Source organism: Dipodomys ordii, unplaced genomic scaffold, assembly GCF_000151885.1.
Source record: "Dipodomys ordii isolate 6190 unplaced genomic scaffold, Dord_2.0 Scaffold11, whole genome shotgun sequence".
Taxonomy (NCBI): Eukaryota; Metazoa; Chordata; class Mammalia; order Rodentia; family Heteromyidae; genus Dipodomys; species Dipodomys ordii.
The window spans coordinates 7,690,509-7,706,500 of record NW_012267227.1 but is presented as its reverse complement, the minus strand read 5'-3'; the positions used below and the strand labels follow the sequence as shown (position 1 = coordinate 7,706,500).

Genomic DNA, 15,992 nt, shown 5'->3' with positions numbered 1-15,992 from the left:
GAGTGGTGCAATACAACCAATGGAGAGATGGTGCACTAGACAAACCCAGTGGATACAATTCTGAAGTGCCTGTCTGAGATGCTCTGGCTCCCCCCCGTCATAGATTGTCTTGTTTAAAGAGTATTTCACGTCTGCTAGGAAATATTTCCAGGAAATACACTGTGTATAGCTTCTGTCCAAATGCTATCCAAATGGCTCTCTCCTAGTTGATTGACTTGTACTTGTACACTTCCACAATTTTGATTTAACCATTTTCCATTTGTTTCTTTCTAGATTGAATCATTAAAGAAAAAGGTACAACAGAAACAGCTCTTAATACTGCAGCTTTTGGAGAAGATATCTTTCTTAGAAGGAGAGGTAAGAAGTTGGCATCTTCCCTACCATTAAATTATATATTGCTGATTCTGCTGCCCATATTTAATTAAAAATATGGTTATTTCCTGGCCTTATAAAATTGATAGAAGGTTAACTGCCAGCTCTGCAAATGAGGTACTGACAGCTCCCTTCCCTTTCCCATCTCACTCTCCATACTCCAGCTTGCTTTTCATCTCTGCTTTTTGGCTCTTATTTGTCTGAATCAAGAATTGCTCAATAAGTCTGACAAGCTGTTTATTAATATTGATAGTTCCCCACATTTGTACAGGGCTTTCTAATTCATGGAGCACTTCCACATACATGCCTCCCATGCCTTTTTTTAGTTATTTAGAGAAAGTCAAGACACAAGCTGGGTGCTGTGGCTCCTGCCTGTAAACCTCCTGCTATTCAGGAGGCTGAGAACTGAGGATCAAAGTTCAAAGCCAGTCCAGACAGAAAAGGCTGTGGGACTCCATCTCCAGTTAACCTGTAAAATGCCAGACTGGAGTCAGGGCTTGAGTGGCAGAGCACTAACTGTGAGCAAGTAAGCCATGCAAGTGTGAGGCCCTGAATAGAGAAGGCAGGTAATCTTGTTCAGGGTCACCCAGATGAATAAATGCCAGGGTCAGGCCCCCCAAATGGGATTCCCATCTAGCACTCTTCTTCTGATATAGAGTATGAACATGTTTCAGAGATGACTTAATTCCACCTGAAACTTTTTAAGGTTCTTAATATTCTTGCCTCTGGCTTTTTGAAAGTCACTGGAGATTTTGTGTCAGTTCCAGGGAAGGAAATGATGGCATTGGAAGAATCAGAGGAGGTCAGATGTTATTAAAAGCAGAACCACAATCTATTTGCTCCAAAGGCTCTTTATTAAGAACTTGGCATTGAGCCTTTTCCTTTACAGATTCCATGAAAAGGCTGGTTTGCCAACAGCTGTCCTTGTCAGGGCTCCTCATTATCAACCCCTCCCCAGGGTGACAGCCTGGCAGATCACGATGAAGCCAGAAGCAAAGGTAGTGACATTTCTTAAGTATGGAATGTGTGCAGGACGTTGCTGGTGACTTTCCACATATGCTCTGTATGATGTAAACCTGAGGAATAGTGTCAGATGCTGGATCTGCTGTGTGCTTAGCGGGGCAACACCGATGAACTTTTTTAGGATTACGTAGTCGGAATCAAACTGCATGGACATGCGAGTAGGTGACAGTGGGGTGACAATGCTGGCTCTTACTAAGCACCCAAGTTTTAATGTACAAGTATTGTTCTTTCTTTATTACAAAGGATGCCCTCTGAATTAGATTGTATTATTAGATGTGATGATTGTTCCCCTATTTTAAAGACAGGGGAACTGGGTGGTTTGAATTGCCTGGGTAGAGGCAGAGGAATCTCCAGGAATGGAGATTGCCCAGAGATGATGGCAAGGTTGGCTGATAGAGTCTACTATGTAAAAAGCAAGACTGTGATTCCAGCTTTCCTGGAGCACTTAAACATGGATTACAAAACTAATTGATTCATTTCCCTTGAACTATTTCAGTTCCAAACACTTTTAATATGGCTGATGGTCTCTGATCACTTTCACACATCCACTTTCAACAGTAGAGAAAAAAAACATATAAAATGAAGTTGCATAATGACAAGGTTCAGTAATAAATACTTAGATTGAATACTATTCTGACACACTATGATGAACTTAATTCATTTCTTCATTGTGTCTCTTTATCTTATTTTATACTTAAGGTTTTCTTACGGCTAACATCACTTTGACACTTTGCAGGAAGTGCGGTCATTTTTTTTAAGTGAGGGGAGTGGGCAGGACTGGGGTTTGAACTCAAGACCTCACACTTCCTAGGCAAACTATCTCTCACTGGAAGCATGCTTCCAGCTCCGTTTGCTTGGGGTTCTTTTTTTTTATTTTTTAGAGAGGGTTTTACTTCTGCTGGGCCCAGGTCTGGACCTCATCAATCTGCCTACTTTAGTATTTTAGGCTTCCTCTTGTAGCTGGGATGACAGGGACATACCACCAGGCCCAATTTCTTTTCATTGAGATGGGGTCTCATGGGCTTTTCTGCGTGGGCCAGCCTGGAACTGAGAACTTCATATTCTCAGCCTCCCAAGTAGCTAGGATGACAAGTGTGAGCCACCGAGCCACATCTAGTACCAGTACTTTTTAATGCCATGACTTTCTTTTCTGCTTTAAACCACAATGATGCCACTGATGATATTTCAGTTGTTTTGGATCATTCTGATAACCACCCATCTCCCATCTGATAAATGAACTGTAACTATCATTTATTAAGAATTTAACTGCAGACAGGCTCTAGAGCTGGTTTGCCTGAGCACAGATCTCAGTTCTATACTTAACTAATGATGTGATCTTGGGCCATTTACTTCTCTGTTCTGTGCCTTGGCTGGCCCAGGTAAATGGGGTCTCTGTAAAATGGTACCATCTCCATACAGTAGTGGAGAGGTGGCTTAAGTCTTTTGTAGTGCTTGGTCCACAGTAAAGGTCATATGCAATTACTGTTTCTTCAATCGCCTGGGCCTCAGGGATCCCTTGGTTGTCATCAGTGTATCTTTCAGGTTTATAGTCATGTCTTATCATGAGCCATTCTTTCACGTCTTGTGAAAGTGTAGGAGACCATCATCCACCTGAACTGTGTGAGCTTTTGGTGAAGACGGTTTCACATGTGGGCAAACACAAGGTTATGCCAGCATTATAAGCAGGCTGTCGGACCCAGAGCCCTTCACTTGCAGCTACCTGGGAGGCTAAGGGGGTTCATCTTGGGAGGGTGAGGCTGGATATCAATCTCTGATCTTTTTGTTTTGGTGGTGCTGAGGTTTTTAACTCAGGGCCTGCAGTTGCTAGGCAGATACTTGAACCACACCTATAGTACTTCTTTTAGTTATTTTCCAGATAAGGCCCTATACTTTTTTTGTTGTTGTTTCCATGTAGATGTCCAGCTCACTGGATATGAATCTCAAAGGCTGCTGTAAGACTTGTTTATTTCCCCACTTGGTCCCAATTATTTGTAGAACTCATAGGCATTTGGGATCCATATCACATACTGTAATTTGGATGTATAAAGAAGCTCATTTGCCTATATGGTATCATTTCTCCTATTCTTTTGGAGCCGCATCATATTTGCTCTTCTTGGTAACAATGCTGATGATTTCAAAGAAGCAACCATTATTTATCATCACAGCTTGAAAGAGAAGAGCTTCAGCTCTTACAATGCCCTAAACATTTAGTCCAGTCTTACCTGTTTCCAGGGACAGCTTTGCTCTTCTCCCACACAGGCCGTGGCTCTCAGGACTGCACTGGCTATGTTCAGTGATACCACATTGGTGGTTTGAAATCAGCTGTGAAGGGAATTATATTCATGACTAATTGGGGCTTTTTTCTTTAGAGATCTGGCATTAAACATACACAGGCATACTATAAATATTACTCCAGAGTTTTATCTAAGGTGCTGGGTTTAGATCCTGACAACTCTAATTACAAACTGAGCCTACTATAGTCATGTGACTTTTACCTCTCTGGGTCTCAGTTACAGCATTTGTAGAATGGGAATAATCATACCACTTGGTAGGATTTGGAAAAGATTAAATGAAACAATGTACGTGCCTCACACCATACTGAAGACTCAGGCAGTCACCCACGAGGCCATTATCTAGAGAGTTTTAACTTACAACTTGGGCTCAGTTACTTCACCTTTAATGAGCTAGGTGATGATGGCTTATGCCTGTAATCCTAGCTACTCAGGAGGCTGAGAGCTAAGGATCATGGTTCAAAGCCAGCCTAGGCAGGAAAGTCCATGATATTCTTACCTCCAATTAACCACCAGAAAACAGAAGTGGCACTGTGGTAGAGTGGTAGAGTGCTTGCCTTGAGCTGAAGAACTCGGACAACACCCAAGCCCAGAGTTCAAGCCCCACAACTGACAAAAAAAAAAAAGCAGAGAGGAGTCACGGAGTCAGAGAAGTCTAAAATAATCTCTGAGATTGTTTTTATTTTTAATGTTTGAAAACTTGGTTGGCTTTTAAAAATATGTATCAGGGGCTAGATGCATAGCTCACATGATAGAACATCTGCCCAGCAAATTCAGTCCCAGGACCTTAAAAAAAATCACATCAGGACACTGGACAAGCTGCCCGAGAGAACATTCAATACCTGATCCCGTGCTGGGCCTCAATGGATGACAGCTATAATCCTAGCTTAGAAGCTTTAGATCATGAGCTGATGGCAAGTCTGGGCAGAAAGGTACACCAGTCTTCAGCTGGACACAGTGGTTCATACTTGTAATCATAGATACTTGGTAGCCTACTACAGGTGGATCATGTCCAGAATAGCTGGGCAGGAAGCAAGGTCTTATCTTAAAAATAATGAGCAAGCTGGGCACCAGTGGCTCATGCCTGTAATACTAGCTACTCCTAGCTACTCAGGAGGCTGAGATTTGAGGATCATGGTCCAAAGCCAGCCCAGGCAGGAAAGTCCATGAGTCTTTTATCTCCAATTAACCACCAGAAAATTGGAAGTGTCGCTATGGCTCAAGTGGTAGAGTGCTCGCCTTGAGTGGAAAAGTTGAGGGACAGCCCAGACATAGAGTTCAAGCCCTACAACTGACAAGAAAAGAGCTAAAATCAAGACCAGAAGTGTGGTTCAGCAGTAAGAATACCTGTTTAATAAGAGTGCAAGGCCCTGAGTTCAATCGCCATTACTACCAATGAAGAAAGAAGGAAAGGCTGAGTCTAGATTATAGATGACAACTGAGAAGTTCTTTTAGAGAATGTGGATTATTGTGTTCCTTGGATTTATAATTTGCCTTTTTCCTATATTTAAAGTCATTAGAATTTGCATAACATACCCCTAGAAAACACACACCGAATTTCTTTTATTTTTACTTTATTGTAAAGGTGATGTACAGAAGGGTTACAGTTACATAGGTCAGGTAATCAGTACATTTCTTTTTGAACAGTGTCAGCTCTTTCTTCATTTTCTCCTTGTTTTTTTCTCCCAACCCTCCTCCTTCACAAGTTACATAGCTCATTTTCAACCTAGTGTCCAGTGAGTATCACTACTGCATTTGTTTACCCTTTGTCCTGTCATTTCTGTGTGCCCCCTTACACTCTCCAAAATAGATAAACTTACATACAAGAAGAAAGGTACAGAAATAAAAAACAATGGCAAAGGAGAAAAAAAACAAGAAGCAAAGTAACATAAAAACCTCGTTTCCATTTCTTGGAGTTCATTTCGATAAAGATTTTTTTTTTTTTGGGTCCAGTCGTGGGGCCTGAACTCTGGGCCTGGGCGCTGTCCCTCAGCTCTTCAGCTCAAGGCTAGTGCCCTACCACTTGAGCCACAGCGCCACTTCCGGCTTTTTTCTTTTTGCTTATGTGGTGCTAAGGAATCGAACCCAGGGCCTCATGCATGCAAGGCAAGCGCTCTACCACTGAGCCACCTTCCCAGCCCTCGATAAAGATTTTATATGATCATATGCCATAGCTATTGAATCTTTTAGTGAGACCAAAGGAGGATATTCTTAGGAGAGGATCACAAAGGTTCACACACACAATTTCTTTCTTTTTTCTTTTTCTTTTTTTGTTGGTCATGGGCCGAACTCTCGGCCAGGGCGCTGTCCCTCAATTCTTCAGCTCAAGATTAGAGCTCTACCACTTGAGCCACAGCGCCACTTCAGGCTTTTTCTGCTTATGTGGTGCTAAGGAATGGAACCCAGGCCCTCATGCATGCAAGACACCTTCCCAGCCCCAACACACACACAGACACAGACACACAGACACACGCAGACACACACTTTCTAAAAAGCCCCTCTTTCCTCACACTGTCAGACTTCCCATTTTCATCAGTGAACTGAAAACCTCCCCCATAACAAAATTATACCCACACCTTTTCTTTTCTTTTTCCAGACTCTCTAGAAGAAGTTTTGGGGAAAAAAAAACTAATAGAGAATAAACTTTCCAATCCTCATTTCTAATATGAAACAATGTTCCTCAAATACAATGACAAGCCTTCATTTTCATTAATGTTGATGTGATTTCTGAAACTTATTCTACTGAGGTTTTTTTTTTTTTGTTGTTGTTTTTTATTGGTCGTGGGACCTGAACTCGGCCTACATGCTGTCTCTCAGCTCTTTAGCTCAAGGCTAGTGCTCTACCACTTGAGCCACAGCACCACTTCTGGCTTTTTCTGCTTTTGTGGTGCTGAGGAATCAAACCCAGGCCTCATGCATGCAAGGCCAAGCACTCTACCACCGAGCCACTTGTTGTTGTTTTTTGTTGTTCTGCTGACAATCTTGACATTCAAAAGTGACATTCAAAAGCCAGAGAAAAGAGTGACAAGCCTTGGTTTTATTCATGCTGCACTAGATGCATGGGGCTTGGCAAGTGAATCTCTCAAGCCAAGAGTGTTCATGGAATGCTGTTGGGCTCTCAGTGACTTTCCATGTGACACCAGGTGCAGTGCCAGACTTGAGGGCTCCACACACACATTTTATGGAATATAGTCTTCTTTTGGGGGCCTGTGCTACAGCTGCTGGCTTCCTGTGAATGAGAGGAGATCGGGGAAGTGACAGCCATGACATAATTTCCCTCAAATGCCCCAAAGTACCATGTGAGTTTCTTCCTTCCTGGATGAGGCACAGAAAGCTCCCAAGCCGGGGAGTGGGATTCATTACATGCACAAACACAAGGTGGTGGTATTTGAAAGCAGGAAACATTGAAATTTGATTCTCAGTCCCAGAAGCCATCTTTAATGGAATGCACACAGTCCAGGCAGCAGTCCAAGGCCCTAGTCACTTTACTTCAGTCAGATTCGGCAAGACTTAAGAAGCAGATAGACTTTGCTTTACTGCGTCAACTCCTATTAATTTTATTTTTCTTTAACTTTTATTTTTAAACTACTTAATTCTATTGCTACCTCTCCAACTTTCCTCAGCTACCTTGTTCAGGCTCATGTCCCTCAGCCCTTTCATTGCATTTTTGTTTTTGAGATGGGGTCTGGATAATTTTGCTGGGGCTGGCCTTAGACTCTAGACCCTCCTGCCTCCAGATCCACATCCTCAATAGCTAGGATTACAGACATGTGCAACTATGCCCCGCTAAATATGGCATCTGACTTTGTCTATTGTCTCTATTACCTGTCTTGTATTATTTCATTGAGTTTTGTTCCTTTTTCTCATTGGTTTAGGATTAGTCTGCTCTTCTTTCTAGCTTTTTGAGGGAGAACCTTAGGTCACTCATTTTTTTAAAAATCTCTTTTTTATTGTATGTTCTTTAACTTTCAAATATGTGAGTTTTTTTTTTTTTGGGGGTCATGGGGCCTGGACTCTGGGCCTAGGCGCTGTCCCTCAGCTCTTCAGCTCAAGGCTAGCGCTCTACCACTTGAGCCACAGTGCCACTTCCAGCTTTTTTCTTTTTGCTTATGTGGTGCTGAGGATTCGAACCCAGGGCCTCTGGCATGCAAGGCATGCGTTCTACTTTAGTTAATACTCTTCATCTTGAACCCTTGTTTTATTTAATATTAATGCAGCCATTCCTATCTTTTTATTTACGATCTACATGGTATGTCTTCTTCCATCCATTTATTGTCAAATAGTCCATATCTCTGTAGTTGAAGTGCATTTCTTTCAAGCAGTAGTTATCTTTTTTACACATTTCTGATAGTCTCTGCCTTTTAATGGGCATATTATATTATCCATTAGCATTTAATTATAACCAATAATTTAATAGTTTTACTGTTATGATTGGATTTATGTCTACCATTTCATTGTTCATTTTCTATTTGCTCCGGTTTATGTTTGTTTTTCTTGCTTGATTTATTCTCCCTTTCTTTTCTTCTGGATTTTTTTTGCTGATCCTGGGGCTTAAGCTCAGGGTCTGGGTGCTGTCCCTGAGCTTCTTTTGCTCAAGGCTAGTGCTCTACCAATTGAGCCATAGTGCCACCTCAGGCTTTTCCTGAGTACTTTATTGGAGATAAGAATTTCTGGGACTTTCCTGCCTGGGCTGGCTTTGAACTGCAATCCTCATATCTCAGCCTCCTAAGTAGCTAGAATTACAGGCATGAGCCATCAGACAAGTACCTGGTGCTTTTTTCTGGATTATTCTAATAATTTTTTTTTTGGGTCCAGTCGTGGGGCCTAAACTCTGAGCCTGAGAGCTGTCCTTCAGCTCTTCAGCTCAAGGCTAGCACTCTACAACTTGAGCCACAGCGCCACTTCCGGCTTTTTTTTTTCTGCTTATGTGGTTCTGAGGACTCGAACCCAGGGCCTCATGCATGCAAGGCAAGTGCTCTACCACTGAACTACCTTTCCAGCCCTGTTCTAATAATATTTAGAATATTATTTTATCAACGGGGCGCCAGTGGCTCACACCTGTAATCCTAGCTACTGAGGAGGCTGAGATCTTGAGGATCACAGTTCAAAGTCAGCTGGTGCAGAAATGAGACTCTTATCTCCAATTAACCACTAGAAAACTGGAAGTGGTGCTGTGGCTCAAGCGGTAGGTCACTTGCTTTGCGCTGAAGATCACAGGGATAGTGCCCAAGCCCAGAGTTCAAGCCCCACAACCAAAAAAAAAAAAAAGAATATTATTTGATCAATTGACATTTGGACTATATCTTTTTCATCTAGTATTTTACTAAAGATATTGAAATATACATTAACTGCTCAGTCAACTTAGAGATAATCTTGTACCATTTCATATAGAATGCAGAAACATTGCAATGATATAGGCTCATTTACCACTGCTCCCCTGTTAAAACTGTTATATATGTTTTATCTATGTAAGAAAACCACAGTACATTATTATTTTGCTCTAAAATCTTATGTATTTTAAAGGAGTAAAGAGGAAATGGAGTCTTCTCATATTTACTCATATGTTTTCTATTTCTATACTTTTTCTTCACTTCCTGAAGTACTGAATTTCTCTTTGATATCATCTCTCTTTGACTAGGAGAACTTTGATTTAGCATTATGTATAGTTCAGGCCAGAGGGTAAAATATTTTCATGTTTTCCTTATCTATCTAAAAGACTTGATTTTACCTTCATTATTGAAAGATAGAAAGCTGTAGGTTGACAGTTTTTCTTCTTATTCACTGTTTCTGTTTTCCATTATTTCTGATGATAAATATGTAGTAATTCATGTAATAATTCCCTGTATATGAAAGGTTACTTTTAATATTTTTTTTTACCTGTGGATTTTAGTCATTTCACTATAACTTATTCCTCTCTGAGTTTATCCTTTTTAGGCTTGATGAAATTTAATTTGTAAATTTATGTCTTCTACCAAACTTGGGGAGTTTTCAGCCATTGTACCTTAGAAATTGTTTTCTGCTTTAGTTTTCCTCTTCCCTCTTTCTGGGATACCCAAATCCTTGTTAGGGCTTTAAAAATTATCCTATTGTTCCATGGTACCTTATTAATTATTTTCAGTTACTTTTCATTTAATTAAATTTTATTATTAAATATTTATTTTTATCGCCTCCTTCCTTTATCAACTCCTTTTCTTGGGTTCATCTAAACAAAAAAATTCTTTTTAAATTTCAGATACTTACTTCTAAGTTTTAACACTCCTACTTGGTTCTTTCATGTGTTTCCTAGTCTTCTTACTTCATTACTTGTGAGCATACTTTCTATTACTTCATTCATCATAGTTATGATGACAGCATTACAATCCTTATCTGAAAATTCCAGCATCTGAGTCACATCAGGATTGGTGTCTGCTGATTCCTTTTCCCCTGAGAATGGGTCCTAATTTCTTGACACTTCTTGACACTTCATGACACTTCAGGTAATTCTGGGTTATAAACTGGACATTGTGAATTCTTTCTTATGGAGACTTTAGATTGCATTTCATTGTTCTGAAGTGTACTGAGGCTTTTGCCTTACAAGGAAATGAATTTGGTTAGATCTAATACCTCCTGCCATGCCTGTGATAGGTGGTGGCTCAGATATGTATTTCTTGAAGCCTCAACTACAAAGTTGTTGTTGCTGCTGTTGTGTGTTTTGTTTTTTTTTTGTCTGTTGTGGGGCTTGAACTCAGAGCTTGAACACTGCCTCTGAGCTTCTTCATTCAAGGCTAGCACTTTAGCACTTTGAGCCACAGTGCCACTTCTGGTTTTTTGGTGGTTGATTAAAGAGTCTCACATACTTGACTGCTCAGGCTGGCTTTGAACTGCAATCCTCAGCTCTCAGCCTCCTGAATAGCCAGGATTATAGGCGTGAGACACTAATGCATGCCTTAAAAAGTTCTTTTAGTTTGTTCTATATATACATGGTTCAAGGATCTACTAGAGACTTAAGCTGGTTGTAGACACAGAACTTGATGTTTCCTCCTGATTCTGATTCTCCTCTTTGGGCTGGTTCCTTCTCCTTCTCCTGATATCTTCTAAATATAGGTAGAAAGATATGGTCATTCTGGCTTGAAAACTTAACCTGTCTGTCGGTCTATCTATCTATTTTTTAAAAAGTACCCAAAAATCTCTATACACAGCAATAACTACTTTTGCCTTTCTTTTTGAATGTTTTTGTGTATTTTTTCTCAATAAAATTTAGACATTGTCACTCCAGCTGTTTTCATTTCAATACCCTTAACTTTCTTAGTCCTTTGTCCTTCATTTCCCCCATGGGGAAAATTTCTAATTCCTGAGCATCTAGTCATCAACCTATGTAATGTTTGGCTCTGGCCTAAAAAAAAAAAGAAAACTATTCAGAATGCTAATTTTAATCCCAAGGAGCTCGTTCAATTTTATATGTTTGAGATTCTGAATTTTCCACACCTATGAAATACTAATTATTAAGTTATAGAGGTATTTCCCACTAAATTAAATTAATAGACTTACTCATTTTATAGTTTAGTGAGGGAATGTTAAAAGTTGAGCCGCACCTTATTTATAATGGCAGAAAGTGATAAATATCTAGATGTCCATCAATAAGAGACTAGTTAAAGGAATAATGTATACCCATAGCACAGAATACTGCAAGCCAATTAAAATAGCTAGTTGACATGAAAAGAAAAGTAGCAAACATCTACAGTGAGTTGTTGGATGAAAATAAGGCTGCAACAGTAAAAATTAGGATATATTATTTTCATTTATGGAAAACTGCATATACATGTATGTACACACACAGGGAACGATGTGTAACAACCAAATCAATATATTTCATCAATACCTACTCTGCAAGAGATGCTTAGTAAATGCATTATGATAGATACACACATCTCAGGTGGGAATCAGAGCCTATGTAAATGCTACATGTGGGAGAATGTATCTGGTTTTCTAAAATGACTTTGTCTTCCCTGCTCCTATCTTTAGAATAATGAACTGCAAAGCAGATTGGACTATTTAGAAGAAACTCAGCCCAAGACTGAAGTGGAAACCAGAGAGATTGGAGTGGGCTGTGATCTTCTACCCAGGTATTTAAGAATTTCCTGTTTTCCTCATTAAAATTCTTCTCTGACTTAAGAAAATACTTTACTAGCCAAATTGCATTCTTTCTAGCAAAATGATTTCTGCAAAGCTAAGTAAGTGGTATCTGCCAGGGCCTCAGACACCACTGTTTCTGTGAGAGCAGAGGCATTCTGTGTAGAGGAGGAAACAGTGAAGGAGAGACCCAGAAGCCATTGCGGAGAGGGACTGGTCTCTCCCAGAGTGCCTGCCTTTGTTTCTTCATCCACTCAGCAAGTCACTGTTAGTACTTCCCCTGTGCCAGGCATTTATGACACAGAAAGGAATAACATTTGGTCCCTGTCCCAGAGTAGAGTCTGGAAGAGTGACAAATGGGTAGGCAGGGATGGAAGACAGTGTGAGAGGACCACATAGGTACTTATAGCGATGTGGGAGCGAGAGGGTGTAAATCTTGAACAAAACTCATCTGTTCCCAAGCATTGTAGCAAAGTATTGCCAAGTGCAGGATCTGCCTGGTGCATAATGATCTGCTGCTGTCATCAGCACTTACAGGATTACTACCCCCTTATTAGTTTGTGTAGTTAATTTCTGGGCTAGAGAACTGGCCTGTCCACTGTCCAGCTGCTCCCCACACCTGGGCCTGTGTGAGATCTGAGCTCATAATGCAGGCGCCTGCTTCTGGTAACTAACTTGCTATCTTTAGGTGCTTGCAATTGTGCTTAGCCTACAGGACATAAAATGTGTAAAACAGGATGTGATTGACATGTGGTTTGGGATTTAGGGGTTTTAAAATTTAATTTTATTGTTGTGGTAGAGGTGATGTACAGAGGAGTACAGTTACGTAAGTCAGACAATGAGTACATTTCTTTTTGAACAATGTCACCTCTTCTGGACCCCCTTACCCACAAGTTGTATAGTTCATTTTCAAGTGTCTAGTGAGTATTTTTCACCCTTTGTCCTACCATTTCTGTGCTTACCCTCCCCAAAGAGATACACTTACATATAAGACAAGGTACAGAAATAGAAAACAATGACAAAGGAGTAAAAAAAAAACAAGCAAAATAACATAAAACCTCATTTCCATTTCAATGATCATCATTTTATATGATCATATACACATAGCTATTGAACCTTTGTGATCCTCTCCTAAGAATATCCTCCCTTTGGTCTCACTGTGTGAATGTCTATAGTCCTATATAATTTATCCACGATGGAATTCTATGCTTCCACCAGAAAGAGTGATATACTGCTTGTAAGCAAATAGAAAGATTTGGAAAAAAATTATATTAAGTGAAGTAAGCCAGACCCCCCCCCCAAAAAAAAAAACATAGGTGGCACAGTTTCCCTCTTTTGTGGTTAACTAGAAAGTGCCTATAAATCTACAAGTAAACACACTGGATGGCAAAAGACAAAAAGTTACACTTGGACAGGATTTAGGTTATTGCTGGTATCCTGTGTACAGGAGAGGTTCTTCTGTAAGCGGGAACATCTGTGCTCAGTGTTAGTAATCCAGAGGCTGGCATCCAGAATAGGTACATGGTGGGAAAGGGTCTGGCTGATTCCCAAGCCAGGGAGGTGGAATTCCTGGTTCTAGTTCTACTAATTACCAGTAGGCTGTCTTTCTGAAGTTCTTTCTTTCCCAATGTCAAGTCAACAACTTTATTGGGTAACTGCTCTCATATTGAATAAGACAACCTTATTTGGTTGCTTTACTTTTAAAAACCATTTCTGATTATTTTTGTCCTTTTGTTTTAGTTATGGTTCATTAAAACGAGCCACTTGCCACTGTCAAAGGACAAAAGAACATTAAGGAAAGCTTTTTTTTTTTTTAACAAGGTTCTCATTTATATTATCTTCTGGTAAAAACAAGGCAAGTTTATCATACAGATATAACTAACAGAAAATGTTCTTAAAGAGAAAAATATTCAAATAGACTTGGGGTCTCATGAGCTGTGGTGAAATGCATTTGATGAAAATATAACCAAAAAGAATGATTGATTATACTCAGGGATCCCTTTTGAAATAGAAATAATTTGGCCATTTCTCCCCTTTTTCTATTTTTCAAGAACCAAGCAGCTTAGTCCAATCTAATTGCCCACATAATAAATCTTGTTTGGCTAAGACGGGTACAAAACTATGCCTGAAACCAATAAACTGTTTGTTTTCTAATTCCCACATTTTGGCTTGAAACAAGCTTTTCAATTTGTATGTCCAAGTATAGCCTAAGGCAAACTTTTATGGCTAAGTTATGAAACCACAAAGCGGTTTTCATAATGGAAGTGCTGACAGACCCTTAACTTATGGCCACGGTGAACTTGGAAGCCACTTCAGTGTCTAAAAGCAGCTTTTCCATAAATGTAACATTTGCTTTCCCCCAGGATCCATCTTAGCACTTTAACTACCTAGGTCAGTCAGCAGAGGAAATGAAAACTACATAGCCTACAGATCCACATTTCCGAGAGGGCAGAATAATATTTCATTCACTTCCTCTTAGCTATTTATTAAGTGCCTACTATGTGAAAGGCAAGGGGCAGGTCCTGGTGGAGCGGAGACAGGAGGAGCTGTAGCGAGAACTGGGGGGAGTGGTTTTCCATCTGTTTTTTTGTTTTTTTTTGGTAGGTGTTGGTCCTGGAGCTTAAACTCATGGTCTAGGTGCTGTCCCTCAACTTTTTTGCTCAAGGCTAATGCTCAACCACTTGAGTCACACCTGGACTTCTGGCTTTTTGATTATTTGGAGATGAGTCTCCTGGATTTTATTGCCTGGGCTGGCTTTGAACCATAATCATCAGATCTCAGCTTCCTGAGTAGCTAGGATTATAGGTGTAAGCCACTGGCTCCTGGCTCATCTGTGTTTTTTAAAACCGCCTTGCCCTTTGCTGGGACTCCTGGAGAGGCCTCCATGCCTAGAGGTTAGGGCAGGTTATTGGGCCTGTGGGACTTCTCCCTCCCCCACCCCACCCCAAAAAAGTCAGCACTTAATCTGTTTTGAATGTTAGATTAGAAGCAAGATTTTATTTGGATAAAGTTATGTTCCTGTGGGGCCAGGTATGCTGGTTCATATCTGCAACTCCAGCATCTTGGAAGACAAAGATCAAGAGGATTGCAGTTCAAGGTCATCCTAACAAAAGTTAGTGAGACCCCCCCCCCCAACCCTCATCTCAACCAACAAGCTGGGCATGGTGGTGTGTATTTGTCAACCCAACTATGCAGGAGGTACATAGATAGGAAATCAAGGTTTAGGCCCACTTACGCAAAAAAAAAAATGCAAAACCCTACTTGAAAAATAACAAAAGTAAAATGGACAGGAGGCATGGGTGGAGTGGTAGAGCACCTGCCTAGAAATTGTGAGGCCCTGAGTTCAAGCTCCACAGTTCTGCCAGAAAAAAAAAATAACTGTGGTTAAAATAAGTTGGAACTCCCTGGTCTAGATAAATGCCCATGTTTTGTTGAAACCCAGAGGGATAAAAAGACTCACCAGAAGCCATAATGCCAGAGTTAGAACAAGGCTTGGTAGAATATATTTGTAGCTGAAAAACACTTGAGAGAGTTGCTGAATTGTGTTTTGTATGTTCTGACTAAGTTTCTGATTCTTACTTAGATTGTGGATTTGAACCTAACAAGTAAAAGATTCCAATGATGCTTCCTAGACTTTTTTTTTTTTTTTTTTGGTGTTGGTCCTGGGACTTGGACTCAGAGCCTGGGTGCAGTCTTTGAGCTTTTTTGCTCAAGGCTGGGGCTCTACCACTTGAAGCCACAGCTTCAAGTCTAGTTCCAGAATATTTTTTCTAACACCTTTCTCTAGGATACTTTTGATCAATGAAAGTATTGACTTAAACCTCAAAAGAATCCTGCAATGTGGTCCAGTTAAATGAGTTTGGGTTGCTGAGATTCCCTGTGCAGCCAACTGCTAGTTGACTTCAGCCTTGGGCAAGTTTCATCATCACCTTGCTCTTTCTCTCTTAAGATGAGAGTGAGCCTGGCACCGGTGGCTCACGCCTGTAATCCTAGCTACTCAGGAGGCTGAGATCTGAGGATCACGGTTCAAAGCCAGCCCAGGCAGAAAAGTCCCAGAGACTTTGATCTCCAATAAACCACTAGCAAGTCTGAAGTGGTGGTGTGGTTTAAGAGTAGAGCGCTCGCCTTGAGCTGAAGAGCGCAGGGACAGTGCCCAGGCCCAGAGTTCAAGCCCTGTGACTGACAAAAAAAAAAAAA

The 15,992-nt window shown here is 40.5% G+C and overlaps 1 protein-coding gene across 1 annotated transcript in view; it reads left to right on the top strand.

Annotated features, from left to right (window-relative positions):
- The window catches only part of Myzap (myocardial zonula adherens protein), a 73,983-nt gene that overhangs the window by 52,343 nt on the left and 5,648 nt on the right, over positions 1 to 15,992 (top strand). The window contains exons 11-12 of the mRNA XM_013010111.1: positions 274 to 357; positions 11,688 to 11,788. Of these exons, the coding sequence (XP_012865565.1) occupies positions 274 to 357; positions 11,688 to 11,788 (185 nt within the window). The remainder of the gene's footprint in view (positions 1 to 273; positions 358 to 11,687; positions 11,789 to 15,992) is intronic.